Raw genomic sequence first — 27,697 nt, 5'->3', positions numbered from 1 at the left:
ATTCCTCTGTCTAAATCTATGATTATATCTATTGTAGCACTTACTGGTCTTTAAAAGTCATTCCTGCCTGTACAAGTGTAAAAGTGATATATCCCTACAGCCCATGTTTTTGATGCCTAACCTAATACTTGCCAAAGCTAGGCCATCTACTCAGCATATGCATTTGTAGTATAATAGTTGTGCACTAATATGCAAGTGTGCAATAAGTAAATGTACAACATTTCATATGATTGCTTTGGAGTGTCATGAAAGTATATAAGCATATAAGATACTGGGCAGATAGTAGATAATACATGTGGCTACTGTATCAGCATATAATATTTATTACATATTTAAGTACTTTAATGTCTTGTAAGTGTGGTATAGATATATAGCCACCTGAGAAATAATTAGTATTTACTACCAAAAAATCACCCTGGGGGCACCTGGGTGGCTCAGTTAGGCATCTGACTCTTCATTTTGGCTCAGGTCATGACCTCAGGGTTGTGAGATTGAGCCCTGCATCAGGCTCCGTGCTCAGCACGGAGTCTGCTTGAGATTTTCTCTCTACCTCTCCCTCTGCCCCTACTCTTATTCCTGCTCTCTCTCTCTAAATAAATAATGAAAATCTTTAATAAAAAAAAAACACCCTGAATACTTTCATTTTCATTGAAAGTAATTATAGGAGCCATCAGTGATCTAGTGTAATCAAGGGCCTAAGATAAATTGATGTATTAAAGTTATTTATAATTTGTATGGAACCAGAAAAGATCCCGAATAGCCAGAGGAATGTTGAAAAAGAAAAGCAAAGTTGGTGGTATCACAATTCCAGACTTCAAGCTTTATTACAAAAGTGTAATCATCAAGACAGTATGGTACTGGCACAAAAACAGACACATAGATCAATGGAACAGAATAGAGAGCCCAGAAATGGACCCTCAACTCTATGGTCAACGAATCTTCCACAAAGCAGGAAAGAATGTCCAATGGAAAAAAGACAGTCTCTTCAACAAATGGTGTTGGGAAAATTGGACAGCCACATGCAGAAGAATGAAACTGGACCATTTCCTTACACCACACACACAAAAAGACTCAAAATGGATGAAAGACCTAAATGTGAGACAGAAATCCATCAAAATCCTTGAGGAGAACACAGGCAGCAACCTCTTTGACCTCAGCTGCAGCAATTTCTTCCTAGACACATCACCAAAGGCAAGGGAAACAAGGGCAAAAATGAACTATTGGGACTTCATCAAGATAAAAAGCTTTTTTTTTTTTAAAGATTTTATTTATTTGACAGAGAGAGACACAGCGAGAGAGGGAACACAAGTCGGGGAGAGAGAGAAGCAGGCTTCCCGCTGAGCAGGGAGCCCAATGTGGGGCTCGATCCCAGGACCCTGGGATCATGACCTGAGCCGAAGGCAGACACTTAACGACTGAGCCACCCAGGTGCCCCAAGTAAAAAGCTTTAGCACAGCAAAGGAAACAGTCAACAAAACCAAAAGACAACCAACAGAATGGGAGAAGATATTTGCAAATGACGTATCAGGTAAAGGGCTAGTATCCAAAATCTATAAAGAACTTATCAAACTCAATACCCAAAGAACAAATAACCCAATCAAGAAATGGGCAGAAGACATGAACAGACATTTTTCCAAAGAAGACATCCAAATGGTCAACAGACACATGAAAAAGTGCTCAACATCACTCGGCATCAGGAAAATCCAAATCAAAACCTCAATGAGATACCACCTCACATGAGTCAGAATGGCTAAAATTAACAAGTCAGGAAACGACAGATGTTGGCAGGGATGCGGAGAAAAGGGGAACCCTCCTACACTGTTGGTGGGAATATAAGCTGGTGCAGCCACTCTGGAAAACAGTATGGAGGTTCCTCAAAAAGTTGAAAATAGAGCTACCCTAGGACCCAGCAATTGCACTACTGGGTATTTACCCCAAAGATACAAATGTAGTGATCTGAAGGGCTATGTGCACCCCAATGTTTATAGCAGCAATGTCCACAATAGCGAAACTATGGAAAGAGCCAAGATGTCCATCAACAGATGAATGGATAAAGAAGATGTGGTATGTATATACAATGGACTATTATGCAGCCATCAAAAAAAAAAAAACACAACGAAATCTTGCCATTTGCAACGACGTGGATAGAACTAGAGGGTATTATGCTAAGTGAAATAAGTCAATCAGAGAAAGACAAGTATCATATGATCTCACTGATATGAGGAATTTGAGAAACAAGACATAGGATCATAGGGGAAGGGAGGGAAAAATGAAACAAGACGAAACCAGAGAGGGAGACAAACCATAAGAGACTCTTAATCTCAGGAAACAAACTGAGGGTTGCTGGAGTGGTGGGGGGTGGGAGGGATGGGGTGGCTGGATAATGGACATTGGGGAGGGTATGTGCTATGGTGAACGCTGTGAATTGTGTAAGGCTGATGAATCACAGACCTGTACCTCTGAAACAAATAATACATTATATGTTTAAAAAAAAAGATAGTAGGAAGGGAAAAATGAAAAGGGGGAAGTCAGAGGGGGAGATGAACCATGAGAGACTATGGACTCTGAGAAACAAACAGGGTTCTAGTGGGGAGGGGGGTGGGGGATGGGTTAGCCCAGTGATGGGTATTAAGGAGGGCACGTATTGCATGGAGCACTGGGTGTTATAGGCAAACAATGAATCATGGAACACTACATCAAATACTAATGATGTAATGTATGGTGACTAACATAACATAATAAAAAAAATAAAAAAAAAAAGTTATTTATAATAATTTCTAAGGTATCCTACAATGATTAAATTTTATGGTCTTTATAATTTTTAAATCAGTTAATAAAAAAGAGATCTCTTTTCCCTAATGGCCACAACATAGGAAAATGAAAGTGGATATTTTCTGAATTCAAGGAGAGAGTTTGGATAATAGATTACTGTGGCACATGTATATAACGAGATGGGCTGCATATCAACAATTGCTAGAGCACGTTTCTTTCCTGGATCTCTCTTCTTCCAGATGTCCAGGGAACCAGGATATAGATGTCATTATTAAGGAACTCTACAGAAAGGGACAATTTTAAATTGTCTATATCCATAATGCAAATAAAAGGAAAAATAATGCTCAATGCTTAATATTATTTTTCAGCAGTTCACTGGAGTGGATTTTCTCAGAATTACAATCTCTCTTAGCTAAATCACCACAGGGATGATAAGAAATGGAATACTTAGTGTGATTTATTAAATATTTCTTTAATCGCTATTATGTCTGTGGATTGATTTTATTAGCTTCTTCTTTTGCATAAAATTCTAGAAATCACGTCTGGAAACAAACAGACAAAAATTTGTAGTGAAGAAAAACCCAATTAACCACAACTAAGGAATAAATAATCCTTTTTTCAACAACATGGTTCATGTTCAGTATCCATTAGACTTTTCTGCTGGTCTTTCTCCATAAACCTTGGCATCCCCTTCAATTCTATTATGCTTTCCACCCTCACTTCTGAGTTAATGAAAACAATGGTGTGCCTCTTTGCCTAGAAATATCTCCTCTATTTGTTCCTTCTTCCTCATTCCCCGTTGCCCATTTCTGAACTCGGCCTTCCTTGTCTCATGCTTCCAGGTTTGCTCTAGTCTTTGTCAATCTTCATCTCAAAGCTAGATTAACCCTCCCTTAAGAACTGTCTTCTTCATTTTACTCCTGGGCTCCAGAATGGACAATAGGTTTCATAGCTGCTTGTGGCCTACAATACGACTTCCAAACTTCAAATTTCCTTTCAAATTAACTTGCCACCCTTGTTGCTCTTCAACATATTGTGCTTTCTCCTACTTCTGTTGTCTTCATCGTTTCTCCAAGAATTATCTATTTTTTCCTTTCAGTCTAACTATTCTCTACTAATCCTTCAAGGTCAAATTCAGGGCTCACTTTCTCTGGGGAGCTTTCATTCATGTTTCCTTTGATTAACTCTTTATTCCATATAATATTCAATTCTTTCAATATCTCAACTACACAATTTAATGCAATATAAATAAGCCATACTAATACTGTACATATATAAATGTCAGCACACATTTATAGAAATGTCTATATTGTTCATTGTTTCACGTGCGTGGGCCATGTATCTCCAATGAGACTGCAAGTGTCTTCCAGGTAAATTCTCTACGGCATAACTGATTTTCCAGTTTGTTCCCCTTAGAATCTACCCATCAAAAAGTGTGTTTTGATTGATTAATCATTATTTATACCTTAATATTTTACTTCCCAATTTATGCTTATTTCATTTTTGTCAGTTTTAGATTTTTTTAGAGCCCCAAGGGACCACTGGTAGATTGTATTATTGTTCAAAATCATTTACTTTCTTCTTCCCTTTATGTGAAGTACAGTTCCTCACCCCATCGATTTGCGCTTGACCATGAGATTCTTTCGTTAGTGGTTTGTAAGCAGATGTGACATGTGCCACATCCATGCAAGAAGCGCAGGAAATACTGCAGGTTTCTGGCAGCCCCTTCTGCAACTTCTCATTACCATGAAAACAGCTTGTCTCAGATAGGGCCGCTTTTCCAGCCTGGCCCTGGAATGAGAAGTGGCCCAGGAAGACCTGCAGGTGACCTGCAGCTTGCTGCACAATTCCGCCAAATCACAGCCCTACATTTCACGAATGCAAAAAAGTCACTGATGCTTTGGGGTTGTTTGCTGCACAGAAAGGCTGACTAATATAAGACCTTGGGGTTAATCTAACTTCCGCTTTGTAAATAAGGAGAGAGGCCTAGATTTTTTTTGTTAGCTAATGGAAGAGTTTTAACATAAATTCTAGACTGCTGACTTAGTTTTTTGTTTTTTGTTTTTGTTTTTGTTTTGTTTAACACAAAATATCTGGCTTTTTGCTATCCTAAAATTTGGAGGAATGCAACTCAAATAGTTTGAAATTTGGGGCCTTAGTATTACCTGGTATTGCCCTCTTGGTCTGGCATTGGCTTTTAGAAAATAGGTAGAAAAATATCTAGAAAATAAATAACATGCACTATCAGTGTCAAGTGAAATATACTCTACCTGAAAGATACGGCTCTCCCTTCGGCCCACACTTGTTTGGTAGTAGATAGAACGAAATGCAGTGATCTTTGGGAGTGCCTCACAGGCCCAAGCCTTTCATATACATTGTTCATCTAAAGTATACATTTCAAAACCTTTTTTCTTAAAAAACTTATATAAGAAAATTCTAATTGGAGGATAGGTATAATTTCTTAATAAAACCATCCCCTTAATTCCATGACAAAGTCTCATGTACTTTGACGCCGCATAGGGACTCTAAAATTCTTATCCTTTTCCTTTGCAAAATTCAGATGGAAACATCCCTGTCATTATGTGCCTCAGTACATCAGAACTTTGACTTGGTCCTGAAGTTTATTTTATGCTTTGGTGTTCTTGAAAGGAACTAATTTTGTCAACTCTATGATATTTAAAATTCAGAGAGTAAACTAAGTTCTAAAGAAATTATTAACATACTACTTCCTTTTGTATATCAATTTTTAAAGAGTAAAACCAGTTCTATGCAGCAATATTTTTCCCTTTTTATGAAAAAATAATATCTTACTACATGCTTTATGAAATGCATGTCTTACTAAATAACATTTATAACTACTTATTGTTGTTTACTATGCTTTTCCAAATAAAGAAAACAAAATGTAATAAAACTACATGTGTAACCAAGTAGATTTTCTTTTTCTGTTTTTTTGTCTCTCTTTACTTGGAGCACACACAAACCTTACCTTTGTGAAAAAACATCCCTGTAAGGACTTCCATGTTGCAGTGCAATTCCATATCCCCGATCAGCAACAGTGTTCCCGATGGTGTAAAATGAACAATCCGGGTCATTGATAGCCACATATTCCAATACGGCTGCGTCCCATACAAAAGCATAATTTCCATATTTTACCTGTGAAAAATGGAGAACACAAGAAGAAAATAGGATTTGAGTTTGGAATTTTAAGTTGTACAGATAGGATAAAACATACTACATTTGTGTCTATTTAATTGGGTAAAACATCATAGGACTTAATATTTTTAAATACCTATTCTGAATGAGATTTTGGCTTTTGGTTAATTTACAGCTCTGTTCTCCTGGAAATGTGATAAAGTTAGAATGTTAAGAAGTATGTTTCCAGGCAACATAGCTTATGGTAAAATGACCCTTGAGTAGTAAATGTCAGCGGACTGGGAGAACAATAAATGCATGGAAAGAAGCCATGTCTTTGAGCTTCTCTGAGTGCAGTCATTCCTGTAATTGGAGCTCTCTCTTTGGGGACTTGGAAGTTACACTTTTGAAGTTGTTACAAGAGATACTGGCTCCCTAGGTCACTAGGCTTCTAAGCCAGGTAGGCTCTTGTACCCACCCCATATAAGGTACGATCTCCTTGCATGTGACCTATGTTCCAAATGAATGCTGCAAGTCCAAGTCACACTGAAGAAAAATAATCAACACTGCCCTGCTGGCAAGATGTATTTCCTAATTTATGTTATTCTAAGGTAATCTGTTGCCAAGTGTGGTCTATGGCAATTTTGCAGCTGGACTTAGATGAAACCCCTTTGGTGGACATTGCATTGAGGAACAAATAATTATACAATCTTCTCTATCATTATTTAGGGAACATAAATTTGTTCTGAGTTGTTTACTTTTTAGTGATTATCTTTTATTTATAAGTGTGACTTTTTCCCCCCTAAATTACAAATGTATCAAAAATAAAACACAATCTTAATAAAATTAATTTAAAAAATGTTATATAGGGGCGCCTAGGTGGCCTGGTCAGTTGAGCGCCCAATTCTTGGTTTCGGCTCAGGTTGTAAGCTCATGGATCATAAGTTCTAGGCCTGCATGGGACTCCCTGATCAGTGGGAAGTCTGCTTGGGGATTCTCTCCCTCTGCCCCTCCCCCCACTCACGTGTGCACCTGCTCTCTCCCTCTCAAATTAATAAATCTTAAAAAAATATTATATATAAATATAGAATTTAATGAATTCATAAAAATAAACAGAACTAATAATTAAATCAAATATTCAGTTAGTTAGCTAGTTTATTTATTTATTTATTTGAGGGGAAATTAATTTCCTGGTAAATCTGATGAAGGGAAAGAGAACAATTCCTTTTCAGAGAGTTCATTGTTTGTGTATAGAAATGCCACTGATTTTTGTATGCTGATTTTGTATTCTGCAATTTTACTGAGTTCATTTATTAGTTCCAACAGGCTTTTTTAATGTTTAGTCTTTAAGATTTTCTAACATATGATCTTATCTGCAAATAGAGATAATTTGACTTCTTCCTTTCTGATGTGGATATTTTTATTTCTTTTTCCTGTCTAATTGCTCTGGCTGGGACTTCCAGTATTATGTTGAATGGAAGTGGTGAGAATGAGCATCTTTGTCTTGTACCTTTAATAGTACTGGAGTCAAGTCCTCAGGGGATAGGCTGCTTTCAGGAATGCAGACAGGAACAGTTGGTTGACCAAGCACTGAGATACAGCCCTGCCTCTTAAAAGCATTCTTATTTTAATTTTTAATTTTCTTATTTTTTTAAGGGGGGACAGGGAGGTGTAGAAGGAGAGAGAGAGAGACAGAGAGAGAGAATCTTAAGCAGGCTCCATGCCCAGTGTGGAGCCCAATGTGGGGCTTGATTTCAAGACCCTGAGATCATGACCTGAGCTGAAATCAAGAGTCGCCACCCAGGTGCGCCTCTTGAAAGCATTCTTACTCAGTCTTAGACTCTGCCAGGATTTCACAACTAGGATCCCAAAGTTCTCACAAAGGTATTTTGTGCATGGATGGCTGCCAAACTGTTGTTTCTTTGAGAGGACCTCCTAATCCCTCATGCTGCTGATACTACTTCCTCTAACTATCAGTATTTATATGTAAAATTTTTATCAACATGTATACCTCATGTACCCTGGGAAAAACGAGTAGCTCAGAGAGGTGGCTTTAGAATTCAGGATTAAAAGCCATCTAATTTGGAAAGGGGGGAGGGGAAGTAGGCCTCTTAGGGGAGAGTAAATCATATTTATGAAAGATGAATGGCCTTTGGTAGAATACATGAGAGGTGTGATGTTTTGTGACAAAATTTGTCTGGATGTGGTGCTCACTTCTAGTCTCTTTTGTGATGAGAGTCATTCCCTGTTGATGACACTCCCAGGGAGGGCATTTATGACACTTGAGTTCCTTTTAAAGGATTTATGTTTAGGTAAACAAAGGTTGTTTAGAGAAAGCTTCTCCCTGCATTTGCTGTTTTTCAAGTGCTTTCAGCTCAAAATCATCAATATTCCAAAGTAGCATATTTTGGGGTGGCATATTCTGTTACCCTTAAACACCAAGTTTCATATTTACTTTTAGCCTCCTGGGTATAAACCTATAGTAACAGAGAGATAGCAGTGACCCTGAAGCCTCCTCTAAAAACCTACTTTGATTTTTGCTATTCTCTTCTTTCAAACAGCCACGATGGCCTCCTGGATCCCCTTGGACTTCTTTATAACACTCAAGGGACTTCCCCAGTTGGGGACATATTGCTTTGCTGTTAGAAAAGTGTTCTAGCATTGCTGTTACTGCTTTGTGAACCATAAAGCTCTATTTAAATGTATATTAACATTATCATTGCCATTATATACATGTTTCTAATAATTCTAATGTTACAAAGCATTATGAATTCATTTTCAAAAGGGGAACCATTAAAAGACTATGATTATAGCCTGTAGCAATACCAATGAAATGTTGCGTAGTAACCCAAACTATTTAGCTTTTAAAAATATCCCTGTTTTTTTTTTTTTTTTCCAACTACTAAAACATACAATCATTGTCCTTTGGGTGGTTTTTAACTATTAGGTTAAAACTATCTAGAAAATACTCATCAACAAAACCTAAAGTCACTTTCCAAGAGAATAACAATTGAAGGTTTGGAATTTTCAATCCAACTGACTAGGTGATGGATATTACTTAAAAATTTTAACTAGTCTTTGCTCTTGAAGTCATGTTTGGATAAGCAGCTACATTGTGGGCCATTGACTTATTAACAGTGGATTCCATGCCAACTGAGGGTTTCATTGCAGGTTAAACAGAGGGTGAAAGTACATCCGGAAGCTTTATGTCATCATATTCCAGGCCCCATTTATGAGAAAGGGAAAAGAATCCAAAATGGCATCTAACTCCAATATTATCAATCTCTGCTTTCTAAAATAGAGATACCAGAATGCTGTGGTGATTAATGGATGATGGTGGCTGCTCATGTTTAACACCTGTGTCCTTATAATAGAGCTGAGATGCCAGTAACCTTGATGGATTTCTCATTGCTGAGATAACATAAGGCTTTGTTTCATTTCCACAATATTATTACAGGAATCTTTCTTTGAATTCTGTTTTACTCACAATCATTATGCATTAATTTGAAGATCCTAAAGGGATCTGTAAGGAATATAAAGGTAAGACTTGGGCTCCTGCCTCAAGCTGCTTACAACAACTCAGTAGTGAAGATAAGTCAAGTACTACTTGCTATAACATAAAGCACATTATGGTAAGTACCACACAAAAAGCTTAAAATGTTAAAGTGGTTTAAAGAAAGGGAAACTTAATTTTCATTGGGGGAATAACAACAGTCTGCTTAAATATTCTGGTAACTGAAATAGTTGTGCAAGAAAACCCCAAATATTAACATTACTTATCTTTAGTGCCTGATTAAACATGGAAACTCTTTGGAAACCATTTTTTTTGTTCATGCTCACTCTTTTAACCTTCTAGTTTCCTGCAATTTTCCATCTCAGCTGAAGAATTATAAACATTCAATGTTATTTTCTTAAATATTTGCATTTCTTGCCAAGTAAGTGAAGGATGGGAAAATGTATTTTCCAAACCTGCATCTGTATTCCTCACCATGTTATGGAGTATGTCATATTTCCTTTCCTCTGCAGAATCCTCTTGTCCTGAATACCCCTGTTCTGACACCTCTATCATGACCTAATGCTAAAAGCACTTTTCTTTTCAATTCATTAGGCAGCTATCTTCTGAAAAAATTGCAGAAGCCTACACCAGAAACAAATAGACTTTCACTACCTGTTATCCCAAGGACTTTGGTTTTAATTGGGAAGCCATATTCTTTCTCACACAAATCTTTAATTTAGCAAATTACTTAAAAGCTCACTTCAAAATCTATAGCTACAGAGATACATCAATGATGATCCTTTTTTTACTAAAAAAAAAATCAGTGGGACAATTATGGAAAGATGACATTTAAACCGAAGTGTAAGATGAGATATCTCTTCACTGAAGAAAGAATATCCTCCCTCTATCCTCCATTTCTTCCTCGTGATAATAGTTAACATTTATAAAGCATTTTTTCCATCCTTAAAAAATGCCCTTTACACATAAGTTTATTTGTTCTTTACAACACTATGAGGCAGCTGATATTATGATACCTAACTCACAGATCTGGTAATAGAACTTGTTCTAAGTCACACCAGTGACTAGTGGTAGATTTGAAACTTGAGCTCAAGGTCATCTTCTAGGCTTTTTTCACTGCATTAACAATCAATTTCTGAGAGATACTTGCTATAGGAATATAAAAATGTGTGAGATATGGTAGCCCTTGCCTTCAAGGCATATTCTATCTAGTTTGAAAAATAATATTTATATAAATAAAAATAATACAACATAGTATAAAGCAAGAGCCAAGAAAAGAATGCAACTTCTTTAATGCTATGGGATCACACTATTAAAATAAATAAAAGTTAAGCTTTTAAAAAACAGGTTGCTTATTACTCAGCCATAAAAAAGAACAAAATCTTGCCATTTGCAACGACATGGATGGAGCTAGGGAGTATAATGCTAAGTGAAATAAGTCAGCCAGAGAAAGACAAATACCAGAGGCTTTCACACATATGTGGAATTTAAGAAACAAAACAGATGAACATAGGGGGTAAAAAGAGAGGCAAACCATAAAACAGACTCTTACTATAGAGAACAAACTGAGGGTTGCTGGAGGGGAGGTGGGTGAGGGGATGGGTTAAATGGGTGATGGGTATATAAGGCATTAAGTGCACTTGTGATGAGCACTGGGTGTTGTATGTATGTGATGAATCACTAAATCCTACACCTGAAATTAATATTACAGTGTATGTTAACTAACTGGAATTTAAATAAAAATTTGGAAGAAAAAAAATAAAATTTCTTTCAACTCAAAAAAAAAATCATTGGGATGAATGAATATCTGGTTTATATGATTTTGGACCCCTGAAGCCTGCTGATTTTGTAACCATTGTTATCTAAGTGCTTCAGGTTTTCAGGATTAAAACCAAAGCAAAGTAAAATTAAAGTAAAGGCTGCAGTGTGGAAATTTATTATTTTTGCTCACAAAATAAAAACCAAAAGGCCTGAGAATAATGTGGGAGAAATAAATTCTAACTTTGCACACCGAGCACTAACTTCTTTACAATTTAAACTAATGGTCAGTAGGGGATAAAGTGCTTGTGAATTACAGGCACAAAGAGTTATGATTAACCCAGAATCGATCTATAGTGGTCCTTATAATTCATTGCCCACATAAGTCCTTAAGATGGGATGGCGTTAATATTTATGACATATGGTTCTAGGTGGTGGCCTCTCCCACTTTGAACAAATTAATAATTTAGCATCATTCATCAATTCTTCTGAATTTATCCAGCAAAATAAATCATGCTCAAGTCCATACTTTAGTGCTTAAGACTGACTTTTAAAATATATATGGCTTTGTTTACTGCTGCCTTAATTGTTGGCCTACCATATTTTACCTGCTATTATTTTGAAATTTGAATTTGTGCACCAAGATAGTCATCACAGGACACAAATTTTCACAAGGAAGATAGGAATATTTTTAAAGTAAATATCAGCTATTTATAAAATATCTTTTTTTAACCTAGAAAAGAAGCAGTATATCTACCTCTAAATTTTATCTTTACCTCTTTTTTTGACACTATTGGAATACTAATTTTTTAAAGTTTATTAAAGCATTCTGGGAATGTGAAAAACTGAACACAGCTACCTTACCCTCCTTTGAAAACTCTCTTGAAACAATGGCTGCTAGGGTCTAGAAAACAGAAGGCTAGCAAGGCCTGGAGTTCTGGATAATTCTGTGTGGGGAAAAAAACCCGGTAAATCTCTCCTTCAGGGAGGGTGAGTCCCTGAAAAAAAACAGTCGAACCTCCAGGACAGCCAATGAAGGAACCAAGTTTGGGGGAATGCTTGTTTTTTCACAATTTGGATCTCAAATCTTCCTGCCCTCCTTCCTTAGATACTTGTCCCCATGAATATATCTGTTCTGTTGCCTTTAAATTGACCAGGAAGGAATTGAATAGGTGGGCCCAGATGTGCCCTCATGGAGCCTGGGAAAGACCAAGAGACTGGAGAGCCCCAGCTTCTTCCAGGTTCCTCAAGAGGGAGATGTGTGAATCACTTTTTTCTATACTACTGGCCCACAAGGAGAGAGGACATTTCAACTTCTGTAGCAAGACTGACAATCCCTAGGATAATCCAACAATCAGACTTGAGTCTCCATGAACTGACAAAGAAAAATGACAACCCATATAGTAAGTGCCACACTTAGAGAGGGAAAGATGAATCAGAACAAGTAGAACATATTCTGGGAAAATAGCATTGTGGTACTAGTAAGATTCTAATTGAAAAAAAAAAATAAACAGAGTACTTAAGCAGATTCAATTGTGAATCTAAAAAGATCTATGTGGCTACAAACTGACAAACCTACCTCAATTTCTCAACCAAAAAATTGACCAGATAAAGTGAAGGAGAAAATGCTCATATGTCCCACAGGCTCAAATGGAAAGACTAGGATGACAACTGTCCCAGTTGGGCTGGGAGGTCCCAGTTGTAGCACTGGAAGCTCTACGTCAAAGGGGACTTCCTGGGAGGAAAAAGTCCAGGTGTTTGGCAATGGGTACAGAAGGTTGTTGGTGATGGTGGGGTACAAAATCCATACCACAGCTTGAAAGATAGGGGCTGAAAGTGACAATTTTTGTAGTAGATGAATATGACATGGCTTATCTGCCTTCTGCAGTTGCCATCAGTATTTCTCCCCTGACAATGCATGCTGGCAATTGTGACTTGCTGTTCACTATAATCAATCATCCATTGTTGTATCATTGCAAGTGCTGAGATGTAAGTGCGCAACTTAAGTGTGCTGTAATCATGATTGTTAACAGCCCTTTGCCTGTGGATTGATTGTTGTTCTTGACATCAAGATGATACTAATTTAATTTTTAACATTGTGAATACTGAGATCATTTTTTTCCAAGAGTTCAGATGATGAAAATGAGAATGATAATAATACTAATAACAGCATGAGCCAAACATCTATGAAAAAAAAAAGCTAAATTACTGTGTTTTTTATTACAGATGGAAGGACACAAATAACTGGATTAGTGAGGTAAATAACAAAAACAGCATCCTGCATAATATGCAGAAAAGAATTTGGAATTGAGTATGATAGAAAAGGAAATGATAAAACATATAACAGAGACTGAATCTTACAAGTTGGGGCTGAGACAAGTAATACTTCTAAATTGATCGAAAGTTTTTGTGTCTCCCAAAAGGCACCAATGCTCAGTTGAAGGTAGCAGCGGCTAAATTAGTCTGGGCATACCACAATGAACAAACACACATTATCATATTGTTCCCCTCATAGCTCTCTGAAATGGAGTAAAGCTAGATTTCCTGATTCTGAGGTTTCTTTTTTCTTTCTTTTTTTCCTTTTTAAAATTATTCTCTTATTTATTTATTTATTTATATACTTATTTGTTTATTTATTATGTTCAATTAGCCAGCATATAGTACATCATTAGTTTTTGATGTAGTGTTCAATGATTCATTAGTTGTGTATAACACCAGTGCTCATCACCACACGTGCCCTCCTTAATACCCATCACCCAGTTAACCCATCCCCCCAACCCCCTCCCTTCTGTAACCCTCAGTTTGGTTCCCGGAGTCCAGAGTCTCTCACGGTTTGTCTCCCTCTCTGATTTCTTCCCGTTCAGTTTTCCCTCCCTTCCCCTGTAGTCCTTCTTGCTATTCCTTATGTTCCCCATATGAGTAAAACCATATGATAATTGTCTTTCTCTGCTTGACTTATTTCACTTAGCATAATCCCCTCCAGTTCCATCCATATCGATGCAAATGGTGGGTATTCATCCTTTCTGATGGCTGAGTAATATTCCATTGTATATATGAACCACATCTTCTTTATCCATTCATCTGTTGAAGGGCATCTCGGCTCTTTCCACAGCTTGGCTATTGTGGATATTGCTGCTATGAACATTGGGGTGTATGTACCCGTTCTTTTCACTACATCGTATCGTTGGGGTAAATATCTAGTAGTGCAATTGCTGGGTCGTAAGGTAGTTCTATTTTTAACGTCTTGAGGAACCTGCATACTGTTTTCCATAGTGGCTGTACCAGCATGCATTCCAAACAATAGTGTAAGAGGGTTCCTTTTTCTCTGCATCCTCACCAACACTTGCTGTTTTCTGCCTTGTTAATATTTGCCATTTTAACTGGTGTAAGGTGGTATCTCATTGTGGTTTTGATTCTGAGGTTTCAAATAAAATGTGCTGTGGTAAACAAAAAGAGGAAATTTTGTTAACAGATGAGTTGATCCTTTACAGTGTACAGCTGATTCTTTCAGAATTTACCTGAATGATCGTGTTTTCTACAGTAAAGTTAGGTGTCCCACAATGGCAATGACAAAAAATGATCACCTTAAGTCTTAGATATTTTGATTTAAAAAATGTAGTGACATGAGAGACTCTTAACTATGGGAAAGAAACTGAGGGTTGCTGTAGGGGAGATGGGGGGGTAACTGGGTGACGGGCATTAAGGAGGGTAGGTGTAGTGATGAGAACTGAGTGTTATATGCCACTGAGGATTACTGAACTCTACATCTGAAACTAATGATGTACTATATGTTGGCTAGTTGAATTTAAATTAAAAAAAAATGTAGTGTCAAATCATTTTCTTAATTTCGATGAAGATTTTAATAAAACTGCATAAAGCATAAAACAAAAGTCGACTGATAATTTGTCCAAATAGAGACTTTAAATCATCTATCTGCATATTCTGCAGATATTACAAATGTAAATTTTGTCAAATTTCATTCAATAGCTGAACTTCTTATCAAAGAAAATTAAAAGATCTTATCTGCAAAATATTCTGTATACCTTGTATATAACAGAAACGGGTATGATTTGCTTACCTGGGATAGTGAAGCTTTCATTATTTAAAATTTTGATCACTCTTCAGTTTTGTCAAAATGTGACAAGCATTTGTGAGAGTTTACTTAATAGAAATGGAAGGAGATGGCCTTCTTAGACATATGCCTACAAGATGACCATTATTTTTTCCAATGTTGGACTGCCATAAAATCACATTTTCCCAAAGTGTGAAACAAGAAGAATGTTCTTCTCTAATTTGGAAATAGATTGACGATAACAATGAAGTAAAAGATTACAGTAAAAGAGAAATTTATATATTTGTTTCAAAACCGGTATTTTTTTAAAGAAACCATAGAGTGCTTAGAAAAAGATGAACTGACTGCACCTGAGTTGTTCCATTTTATGTGTAGATTATGACAAAAACTCAGGGAAAAAAATGACACATTTTTTGAAATGAGATTACTTCAGAATAATAATAAAAAAAAGAAAGTCACCAGGAAACAGAAAAGGCAGCCAAGTTAGACAGGATTTTCTCAACCTCTTTATTAAAACTGTAACTTCTGGAATTCAGCATTGATTTCACATATTCAAATTACCTCTGTGCTTTAAAATCATTTTGCAAAGAAACAGGACTTTAACTTAGGACGACATCCTGTGTGCTTCAGAGTGTTTAAAAATGGTGGACATCTCAGACATCTTTAGTCTATCTGATAGATTTATAGATGCAAAAGTTATGATTGACAAAAAGCTGGTCTTTTCAAAGCAATCTTGTAGAATCAACGTGTATGGGAAGCTAGAACCTAATTCCTACAAGTTAACACACCGGCTACTGCCAATAAGTAAGTTCGTAAGTATTTCGTGCTCAAACATTTTTGTTAAGGGCATATTTAGCTTGATGTCATCACATTGGAATGACACCACCAGAATCAGTGTAATATGGGCAGAGTTGCAATCAAAGTGAAATTTATGTTTAACTATATTTAAAAGAAGGCTGTCCTGAAGGTTGCAGGCAATTCAGAGAAGTATCATTGGAAAGGGAAACAGAAAGAGTAAAATTATTATATGGTGCTATGGGACAGAAAGAAATGTGCTATTGTTGTTATTAAATATACTTAATGTTTAATTATATGTTTAAATCTACTTATGTTTAATTAGTATTTTTGTATTTGTTTCCCTTTTGAAAAGTCTTACCCTTATGTGTCTTAAATATAGTCTAAAATTTAAATATCTAAGAATTCAAAAAGAGTAAAATAACTGCTTTGTCAGAGGACAAAAAGACACCTTATTAAAATATTGTTATATTTTATCACACATATTATTTGTTTAATTAATACCACAATAGCGGTATATAAATATATATAAAATATAGTATATAATACAGTTATTACTATTTGACCGTTAACTAGTCCTATTGTTTTGTTTAAACAATAGCATTTTTTAATAAGAAATGAATAATACAGAATAATACATAATTCCAAGTAAAGGTCTAGTTTCACGTTTTTATGTTAAAGTAATAATGCATGTATATAATTATTTATTACATATATATTATTATATGTTTTTGGTGTTGTCTCTCTAAAATGTTGGTCAATATATTAGTAAATGTTGTTGGCATAATTAGCTATCTGTGAGAAAATAAAATCAAATCTTTTTCTAACTCCTCCCAAAATAATTTCCAGTTTAACTAAATAGTTCAAAATAAAATAGTAAAAGCCCTGCAAGAAAAACTAGGGGAGCATATATAATATATGTAAGGAAGGACTTTTTAACCAACATATGAAATCCAGAAAATATATATGTAAAGCAGATATTTTTTACATAAAACATTTTAATATACCTTTGTATGGCAAGAGATGCATGTACAAAGTGAAGACCAATAGATTTACAAAAAAAAAAAGTTGGAACACAGTGGACAAAGAGTTAATATTTATAAATATACAGGTGTTTCTCTAATTAAGCGTCCTCTATTTTCTAAAGAATAGAGGATGCAAAAGAAAAATAGATAAAGCATCTGAAGAAGAAATTCTAAATAGAACAAATAGACATGTCCAACAAGCATATGCAAAATACCCAAACTCATTAGTGATTAGGAGAATACAAAATAAAATAACAGTAGGCTATGACTTTATATCTATTGGTCTGAAAACACTTAACATGTATTGCTGGTGGAGATGCATTGAAAAGTGTATTCTTACACATAACTAGTGGAAATGAGAAAATGTCATGGCTTTTTTCAAAAGTAACATCTGTTCAAATTAAAAAAATATAGATGACTTTGGCCCAGGAATTCCATTCCCAGGAATATATCCAAGAGAAATAAAAATTTTAGATTAATGTACAAGGATTTTCAGTGTGTCACTGTTTATTGTGGCACCAAACTAAAAAGAGCAGTAATGTTCATTAATCAGAGAATGATGATGCATTCCTGCCACGAAACATTATGGAAACATTAAGAGGAATCTATTAGAGCAATACAAGATATCATGGAAGGATTTCTTTTTTTTTTTTTAAATATTTCATTTATTTATTTATTTATTTATTTATTTATTTATTTATTTATTTATTTATTTAAAGAATGTTACACGGCCTCTCAGCTTCAGTCTGAGCATGTAAATTGAAAATTAATAAGAGGTCCTGCTCCAAAGTTGAGTATTCAGTGAATAATAACATACAAAGTGCTTAGAAAAGGGTGTGGCATGAGGTAAGTTGCATAGGGAGAGCAAGAGCAAGCAGGGGGAGGGGCAGAGGCCGAGGGAGAGAGAGAATCTCAAGCAGACTCTGTGCTGGGCGTGGAGCCCGACATGGGGCTCAGTTTTACAACCCTGAGGTCATGACCTGAGCCAAAATCAAGAGTCTGTCACCCAACTGACCGAGCCACCAAAGCACCCCTCATGGAAGGATTTCTATGATGCACTTGCAGAATGAAAAAAAGCAAAGTGCAGAAATTATTTATAATGTAATTTCATTTTAAAAATCAACAATGACTCCCAAATTATATAACTATGTGGGACTATGTGTATACATATTATTATATTATTAGAAGTGTTTAGAGGAAAATATGAACGAATACAATATATCCTGTTGGTTATCTGTCAAGGGTAGAAAAATATGAGTGGAGGTAGAGGAGGAGAGAAGAATGGGAGAAAGCCAAGCTGAAAAGTAAAAGGAAACCTAATGCTCTAAAAATGGCATGTGTAGTTACATTTATACTTTTATGAAAATTACATACATGTGTAAATGTGTAATAAAAGAAGTTTTTTTTTAAGTCAGGTTTATTTGGATCTAATTTACATATAGTTAAGTTTACCATTTTTAGGTATCCAATAAAAAATACTGAAAAAAAACCCCTGAATATTTTTATTTTATGTTTAGAATTTTTAAATGGCATCATTAACATATATAGTAAAATATTAGCTTTTGAAACCTATGATGATTTATAAGTTTATAAATACTAGGGTATTCATAATTAAATACTCCAATCCTTTTGCTTTAATAACTGATTTATTTCTATTCGTGCTGGGAGAACCATTGACATACACTGAACTTTAAACTAAACAATATGTTGATAAAAGGTCAGAACTATATGTTAATACGAAATGATAATGGCAGAGGTTTGGAAGAAATCCAGTATGCATTTGCTATAATTGCTAGGTCTTGCCAATTATCTGTCTACACTTTCCTTCCCAAACCATGCTTTCAATTGGTATGTGTGCACATATTCTGAAAGTATATTAGGTAGACAGTTTACTTTTGAAACTATATTGTAAAACAAAATAAATCCTAAAATGTGCATCCCAACTTTCATAAGAAGTCAACTTTATCTCCAATTGGGTTCACTTTTTGTGCTTTAGTTCTTATTTCTGATGCTTATAGTTTCTTAAATGGCTTATATGCTTTCTTGCCCTTGGTTCTTTGATACTCATTTTCTTTTGCTAAGAATGTTTTCCTATCCACTCTTTTCTTTCAGTCTTACTCTGTCCTAACTGCTTTAACTGGTACTAATCCTTTCAGAGTTGGGATTGATTTAGATGTCACTTATTCCTGGAAGTTCTCCTTGACCTCCAGCCTTAGGTTAGTGTGCCCTCCTATATACCTCATTACACCTTGTATGTACTCCTATAACAGCACTTTAGTGCACTGGTTTATACTTGCCTCTTTATTTTGCTCAAGCCCGTGTAACTGGAAACTCCTGGCAGGCTGGGACTGCCTCCTCATCCAAGTCCCATTGCCTCACCTATGCCTAGCCTAGGGTTCAATATTATCAGGAGCAGGTACCTGATATATACTTCTTATTATGAGACCACCATACTTTCAACTTCTTATTCATTCAATAATTACTATATTCCAATTCTTCAACACTGATGAGAAGGACCATTTAAGGACAGAAAGTTGTCACAGCTCAATATTTCTGCCATACAAAAACAGATCATAGTGTTTTCTCAGGCTAAAGGTATATAAGTAAGGTAACATTATTACATTACCCCATCTTCTGTGAAGTGTATAACTCCAGACTCATCAAGTATAGGAATGACTCAGACATCACTGTTCAATAGAATGTTTTGAAATATTGGCAGTGTTCTACATCTCTATTGTCCAATATGGTAGTCATGCTAACCACATATGGCCACTGAGAACTTGAATTGTGGCTAGTGTGACTGAGAAACTTAATTTTAAATTTTATTTAATTTTAATCCACTTACATGTAAATAACCATATGGCTAGTCATATGGCTAGTGGCTGCAATAATGACGTCAGTAATTAGAAGGTATTTGCTTCTATGAAGGAGTATGACTTTGTATCCTTCTAGAATCATTAGAGAAACAGCCATTTTTGGCATATAACCATAGATGACCTCTGATTTCTACTTAACTCTTTCATATGTATGTATTATGATTCCCAATTACACCAAAAGCAACTTGAGGGCAGAGATTTTTTTTCTAGACTCACTGTACAGACAATAATTAACTGAATTAGTTGCTTCAAGAAGGAACATTTATATGAGAGTTAAGGGAAAAATTCAGCACTTGACTATTGCTTAATACTAAAAAGGCTTGTGTAATGTCACAATCCTCCCTAAAAACAAAATGGGAAGATTTTCTTATAAAATGAAGTGGAAAATGAGTAAACTAACTCTTAGATTAAGACTTGGTGTTGGTGATATCACTCACTGTTCATGGCAGAGTTTAAATTACTAAATTCAGCATTTTCACGTTATTACTTTGTCATGTTGTGGAAACATGATGACATTTCAAGATGATGGTAGTTCACAGTCTATTACACATTACAGAAGAGTATTAAAAAGGAATTTATATGGTGATCAGTTGTCGCAATTCAGTATCACACCAACTTCTTGGGCCAGCAGTGAGAAAATAAAGCTGTAATATAACAGGCCTGTTCATAATAATTTGGTTACTTATAAAAGAATAGAGGAGTTTTTTCAGAGAAGCTGGAGAGTTAGCTTTTCCATCAATTTGGATAAAATTCTCTAAAGTGGCTTGATGAAAAAATTATCATCATAAAGGTTTACAGACAGGTAAACAAAGGAAGAGCAAAAATCTTGGTCAGAAATGAAACAGAATCCCAGTAAGCATTTTATAAGAAATACTTTTGAAGTTTCACTGAAGCCTCAAAAATACAGACAAAGCTCATGTTTTGGTTGGTTTAATCTTGTACAGATTCAATTACTGTTCTTTCTTGTAGATGAACTTTTGGAAACTACCAGCATGTAAAAACAATTCAGCACCGGGGATTGGTGTTACAAGGATGTCTTAGCTAAAAATGGCCAAAAATGGTCAGTTTTTGGAGCAGTTCCCGATTTATGAAAAGGGTGAAGAATGAGGAAAGGAAATAGGCCTAAGGAATAGGAATGAGGAAAAAATGCATGAAAAGGGGACATGTTCCAGGATACCCACATTTCTATGGTATGATAGTATGATGATAGAATGATGTGTGTGTGGGGTGCTGAGTCAGGAAATTCCTAGAGTAGCTATATTCTCTGTTTTTAATTCTTATAATCTGGCTATGCTAGATTTAATCCAAATCATTTAACCCAATCCAAATCATAATCATGCTATATTTAACCCAAATCCAATCCAAATACCTTGACACAACCACCTGTAACATTTTTATTGACATAAAATTTACATATCATGAAAAGCACAGATCTTAAATGGCTAATTCAGTAAGTTTTGATTAAAAAGTACATTTGTGAATCCACTACCCCAATTAAGATACAGAACATTTCTACCACCCTAGAAATTTTCCTTGCCCTCTTTAAATAAACATTTTTTTAAAGATTTATTTATTTATTTTAGAAAGAGAGAGAGAGAGAATGCACACGAATGGGAGGGGCAGGAGGAGAGGGAGAGAGAGAGAGAAAGAATCCTCAAGCAGACTCCCTGCTGAATGCAGAGCCCGGCATGGGGCTCCATCCCAGGACCCAGAGAGCATGACCTGAGCTGAAATCAAGAGCCAACCAGTGAATCCCCTGAGTCTCCCAGGCGCCCCTTCCTTTCAGTCAAACTGTACCACGATTTAGATTTCTATCATCATAATAGATTAGTTTTGTCAGTTCTTGAAATTCATGCAAATAAAACCAAATAGTTGTACTCTTCTGTCTCTGGATTCTTTTCAACAATACAATGCTTTTGAGATATATCCATATTGGTTTGTGATCAATAGTTCTTTCTTTGATTATTTCTTGTAATATTGTGGGCTGAAGAGATCGTAATTTGTTTTCCTATTCCCCTGTTGTTGGATATTTGGATTGCCTCCTGCTTGGAGCTATTACAAATAAAGCTGATGTAAACATGATTATATGTCTTTTATGGATGACAGTTTTCATCTCTCCTGGGTAAACACTTAGAATTTAATTGGAACTGCTGGGGGATGGGCTAGGTATATGTTTAGCTTAGTAAGATTTTCAAAGTGGTCTCTACACAATTTATACTCCAATATCTGCAAGTTCATTTGCTTTGCATTCTTGCCAGCATTTGGTGGTGTTAGTCTTTTTAATTGTAGCTATCCTAGTGGATGTGAAATGTAAATCATTATGGTTTTCATTTACATTTTCCTGAAGATTAACAATGTTAATTAAGCATATTTTCATGTGTTTATTGGATATGTGTATATCTCCTTTTGTGAAGTGACTGTTCCAGGCTTTTGCTAATGTTTCTTGTGTTGTCTTTTTACTATTGATTTTAGGAGGTTTTCATATATTGAGATACAAGGTCAGATATATCTGTATGGTTTGCCTTTTCCTTCTCTTAATATTATCTTTGACAAGTAGAAATATTTTTTATTTTGATTTTATCAATATAAAATCCAACATAACAACCGCGTTCTTTGTTTAAGGAAATTGTATTTTATCCTGAGACACAGTTTTAATCCTGCAAGGTTTCTCTGGGATTTAAATGGAATACCAGATGCGTTTACCCAGCCCTTCTAATTTGGCAGGGCATAAACTCCAAGCTTTGTCTACTATGTGGTGTATGGCAGCTACTTTATGATGAGCTTTTTTGGCCTTCTAGCTGTAGGTTTCTACTCTTCTCCTTAGTTTCTTCCCTGTGCATACACAGGTCAGGGTCAACCAAGTATTTGAGGGCAGTTTGTTTTGTATGTAAATTTTGTGGTTCTTCCTTCTGTGGCTCTCTTCTCTCTGGGATTCCCTCTTAATTTTCAGATGTCTTGGCAGCCCTGAACTCCATCTTATGACACTGCAAGCCTATAAAACTGCAACTTTTTTCTTGAGTTTTAGCTGCCTTTAGTGCTCAGGGAGAAAGCCATATAAATGTGAATCTCTTCTTGTTCAGTCTCCTTCTTTCAAAGGTCATATCCTCTACAGTTTCTGCCTGCTTTGTGAGAGGTCTAGTCTGATACAAGATACTCAGCCAATACTGGAATTGGAGTATAACTTTCTTTTTTTATGTCTGTAATCATATTGTTTCCCAGCAGATCGATGGAAGCAAATGGAAGCCATAGTTATAGGATTATTTTGTCACAATCTTAAATGATGCATTTGGAAGTGAAATTTACTTAGGAGAAAATTACATGGAGTTTCAATGATGATAAATTAGTTTCATGAGACTTATGTAATCATCTAAAAGCTTTTTTCACTTAAAGAAATGCCTGCAATTTACTTGTAATCTATTTACCTGAAGTGCACCTGAAGTGACTGGTCTAACTCTACATTTTAGGTGAAACACTTTTAACTCTCCTTATGTGTACAAGTGCCCATTAGTGACAGAGCTTTAAAATTTTTTCTTTTCCAGATCTGCTTCCATTGAGTTCTCTTGTGGAATAGATGCTGAACCATTAAACAGAATGATGCAGGTGATTCACATTCAATCCAGTCCAATAACATTTGCTGAACATGGACTGTGTAACAATACTCTATAGGGTGGTAGATCAGAAGTGAAAAAAACAGTATCATGAAAATTCTGAAATTAAATTGGGAATAAGATTTTGTAGCAATGTTTAACTCAGTATATGATTTTTCTGGTCAACATTATATATGTAGTCATTGAGAAATGAAAATGATCAGAAAAGGTTGGAGTTACTTAGTGACAGATTAGAGTGAGTCTTGTTCTATACCTTGAGGGAATTATAAATAAAAAAGACAAATATATACTCATTGTGAAGCTACATTTTATCCAGTTTTTGCTGCATCTCTCTCTAAACATAAACACGTGCATGCAAACACACAAGTCTGCATTATTTTGTCTGAATAAGACATAAACAAAAAACCAGGGAACTATGAAAGAAGATAAAGAAGACAGAAAATAGATTTAGTTTGTGTCTAGAGGTCCATAATATTACCCTGCCTTCAAGGAGAATGCATTTTAGTAGAAACAGCAAAAATGTTTAAAGTCCATGTTAAAATGCAAATATAAACAATAATTATAATTATGCCCATACAAGAAAAAATGCTTCGATCTTTGAGAATAAGCAAGAGTAATCAGGAGAAATTTGGTTGAAAAGAAACAACAAAGCAGCAACTTAAAAGAGAGAAAGGCTATTATTTATTGTTTTCTCAATAAGAAACCAATTATAAACCTCTTAGAGACTGCAGTTTAGGAAAAATATCCCTCTGTGCTTAGCAGAGCAAAATAAACATTAAAAAGGTTGAAATAGGGAGGAAGGATGAAAAAGAACAAGTGTATGAGGGAAAGAGAGAGTTACAGAAGGAGAGATGGCAGCTGGTAAGGATTAAATAATTTCATAAAGTTGCAGAATAATTTATGTGGAGTGGAAGCTATAACAATAAGTAATATTGTTTGGTATCTAAGAAAATGGAGTCTAGAGTCAGACCTCCTGGGCAGAAAATGTGAAACCAGATATCCCTCTCAATGGACTCTGATAACTTTGATGAGCTTCAGTTTCCATAGAGTTGATGATAATCCCTAACTCCGATAGTTGTCAGGCAGGTCATACAAGAGAATGTATATGGCATGTAATAACCCATTGTCCCTTCACAGTTAACTGTCCATGCTTTTTAGTCTTTTCTATCGGTATTAATAAGGAATAGGTTTTAGTCCATTAGTCTGGGCTAACTACTAGAAAGCTTCCAATGCAACAGTTTATATTTTGATCCAGAGATGTCTCTCTTTGAAGGGAAAGTGGCAAAAATATACTGAAATGCAGGAGATTGAAATTTAGGTTCAAAACACAGAATATAACAAGAACTAAGTGACTAAAATATGGTTGTAAAAAATAAGTACCTATGCAAGGACTTTCACTGAAGCAGAAGAGCATATTTGGGTTCAAAACAGTGGAAGAAGCAGCGGAACCTACAAGCTAAGAAATCTGGAAGCCAAAGGAGGATAGACAATGAAGAGTGTCTTGGGATTGCTGGGTTGTGTGATAGATCTGCTAGAGTGACTGCTTTCATAAGGATGATGAACAATGAAGATAGCTGTGAAGGAATTACAGGAAGTTCCTTCCTAGGAAAGAGAAATCACAAGTGAGCAAGTGAGCATTAAAAATCATTCTATGGGTGAGTCAGGCAAAACGATCTTATACTTAAGCTTAAAATATATTGACTCCTAATGCTTCCTTGGAGAAGCTAGTGAGTTTCTTGCATCCTGTTTCCCTATCAACAAGATCAGAAAACATTCATCATGTTTTAGAGCTGTAGATTTTCAAGATGGAAACACACAGAAACCACAAATAGAAATATGTTTACTTCAAGTGACAGCCAATCAGAAATACATAAATTAGTTCCTATTACATAAGAAGAGGTTCAATAAAGTGGATTACTATTTTATTTGTTAAAAAAAATAGTTGACTTTGGGAGGCCTTATATGCCTATACTTTGTTGTTGTTTAATTAAATGAAGCTGAGAAACCCATGTTTACCTAAACAAAACGAACATATCTCTTTGAAACATATTTTCACTTTAGATTACTACTGTAAAAAGGTGATTATTTCTGTGTAATAATACATCTGTTCACTGTCTACGGATAATCTTTTATAATTTTCTGCATGGCCATGAGCGATATATTTCTTATCAAATTATACACTTAAACAGTGAACCAAAATGCCAAATATCAAACCAAGCACATTAAATACTGAGACGGAAATATTTTTAAACTAAATACACTAGCAATAAACCAGATCAATATTCAATTAATTATGTTGTATGTATAACAGCTTCATAAATGTCCATGTGATATATTAAATCTGATCTATCTGAGACTAATAGCCAATAATGAGACAAATCACTTTTTTCCCCCACTGGTAATACCTAACTGACATGTCAAATTGGATACTTATTAAACAAAACATTGAGTACCACTTAACACTATAAAAACAAAACAAAACATTGTAAGTTCAATTTTTACTTCCATCTAGAAAAATGTCTTAGAATGCTAACTTGGGCCTTCTTAACTATGCTTTATTTTTTAGGAGATCCAAATTGGGGTAAGAGGAGTATTAGTAGTGTCCTAAATTTCCTTAGAATCCTAAAGAGAATTTATTACACATTAAACATATTCTATTAAAATATTTCTAGATATTACATTTATCGGGGCCCATTTACCTCGGAATGGCTCAGTACTGACCTATATAATGAACACAAAGCAAAAAGTAATTAGCGGGAAGGGTGTAGGTTTTGGAGATAGATCTCATTTCAAACTCAGTTCTGCCACACAGATGCTGAATGAACACGAATCGTTTCTTTAACTACCTGGGACTTTAGCCTTTTCATTTGTAAAATGAGTGTCATAATACCCTCATTGTAGATTTTGAACACTGGCTATAAGGCAAGGAAAACAAATAGCTAGCACAGTGTCTGCCCCATCACAGGTGATCAATAAAGTAATAGGTAGACATATTTGATATTAACATCACTCTGAATAGGAAATAATGATCTGCACAATTTATCTGCACTGTATATGGTCTGAACATGAAAATATAGGTGATATAATAACAAAGGAATCTTAGAATATTAGGAGAATATTTTATGGTGATATTAATTACCAGAAAGAATTGACAAAGTTAGCTGTGCAAACTTCAGGGCAGTGAAAGGCCTATAAGTTAAAAGAACTCAAGTCGCTGTAAGAGTTCCCAAGAGAATGAAAAGTAGAGGAATAATAATAATAAAGACATTTTGTTTAGTTCTTACTGTATCCTAGGCACTGGAATCCTCATTTTACAAATACTGGAACTGAGTGAAGCTTAGAGCCGGTCAATATTTTCCCCAAACTTATGTTGCAAGTTAAATGTCATGATGGGCTTTGCTCCTAAGTCACAGACACCTGAACTTGTTCCCGTTGTGAAAACATTATGTGATGAGTGAAAAGAAGGCAAAAATAATTATATGCATTCATGAAAAGTTAAACATTTAATTACACCTCAAGATACCCACAACAGGGTATTATAAGAGAGACCATAACCAACTGCTACAGGATTGTGTGGACCATTGATATGGAAGGATGGCTGGGTATGTATCAGAATGAAGAGTGTTAGCTGATGGCAACAGAAAAAAAATGGACAATTACTTTGAAGTTTGATGTATTTTCTGGTTGTCTTCTTCCTTGAATAGTTACGGTAAAGCAGAATGATACGAAGAATAGTCACCTGTCATTTAGAAGGAATACAGGTGATCGGCTAGGTTGGCTGTCAGCATTGGCTGACAGGTTAACCATAGCTCTGTGCCCTTTTCTTTTGTAGTCCTATATGATACCATGAGAATTATAGGCAAGGCAAACATTTAAAACATAATGAACATGTATAAAGAACCTGTCATTACAAAGGCAAACAAGATTCTAATTTGCCTGTGTGCATTTTATTTTGTTTTGTAAATGCTTTTTAGTCTACTCTTTAAAAACAACATCTCTCTCTTCCTAACCTACTTCTTCCTCCCCCCTACCCCGTCGTCTTCTTTTCTCCTACACAAGGCAGTAGTTTCTATTTGGAGAAATCACCTCTTACCATTTACCACAAAACATATCAATATAACTCTATTGCAGAGTCCTCGGTGATT

General features: G+C 35.4%; 1 protein-coding gene across 2 annotated transcripts in view; it reads right to left on the bottom strand.

The window, feature by feature from the left end:
* GRID2 (glutamate ionotropic receptor delta type subunit 2) overlaps positions 1-27,697 on the bottom strand; it is a 1,423,646-nt gene that overhangs the window by 139,810 nt on the left and 1,256,139 nt on the right. For both annotated transcript variants that reach the window (XM_078068970.1, XM_078068969.1), the window contains exon 14: positions 5,759-5,925. In XM_078068970.1, the coding sequence (XP_077925096.1) occupies positions 5,759-5,925 (167 nt within the window). The remainder of the gene's footprint in view (positions 1-5,758; positions 5,926-27,697) is intronic.

This window comes from Halichoerus grypus, chromosome 3, assembly GCF_964656455.1.
Source record: "Halichoerus grypus chromosome 3, mHalGry1.hap1.1, whole genome shotgun sequence".
In the NCBI taxonomy this organism is placed as follows: Eukaryota; Metazoa; Chordata; class Mammalia; order Carnivora; family Phocidae; genus Halichoerus; species Halichoerus grypus.
This window is presented reverse-complemented; position numbering and strand designations above follow the sequence as displayed.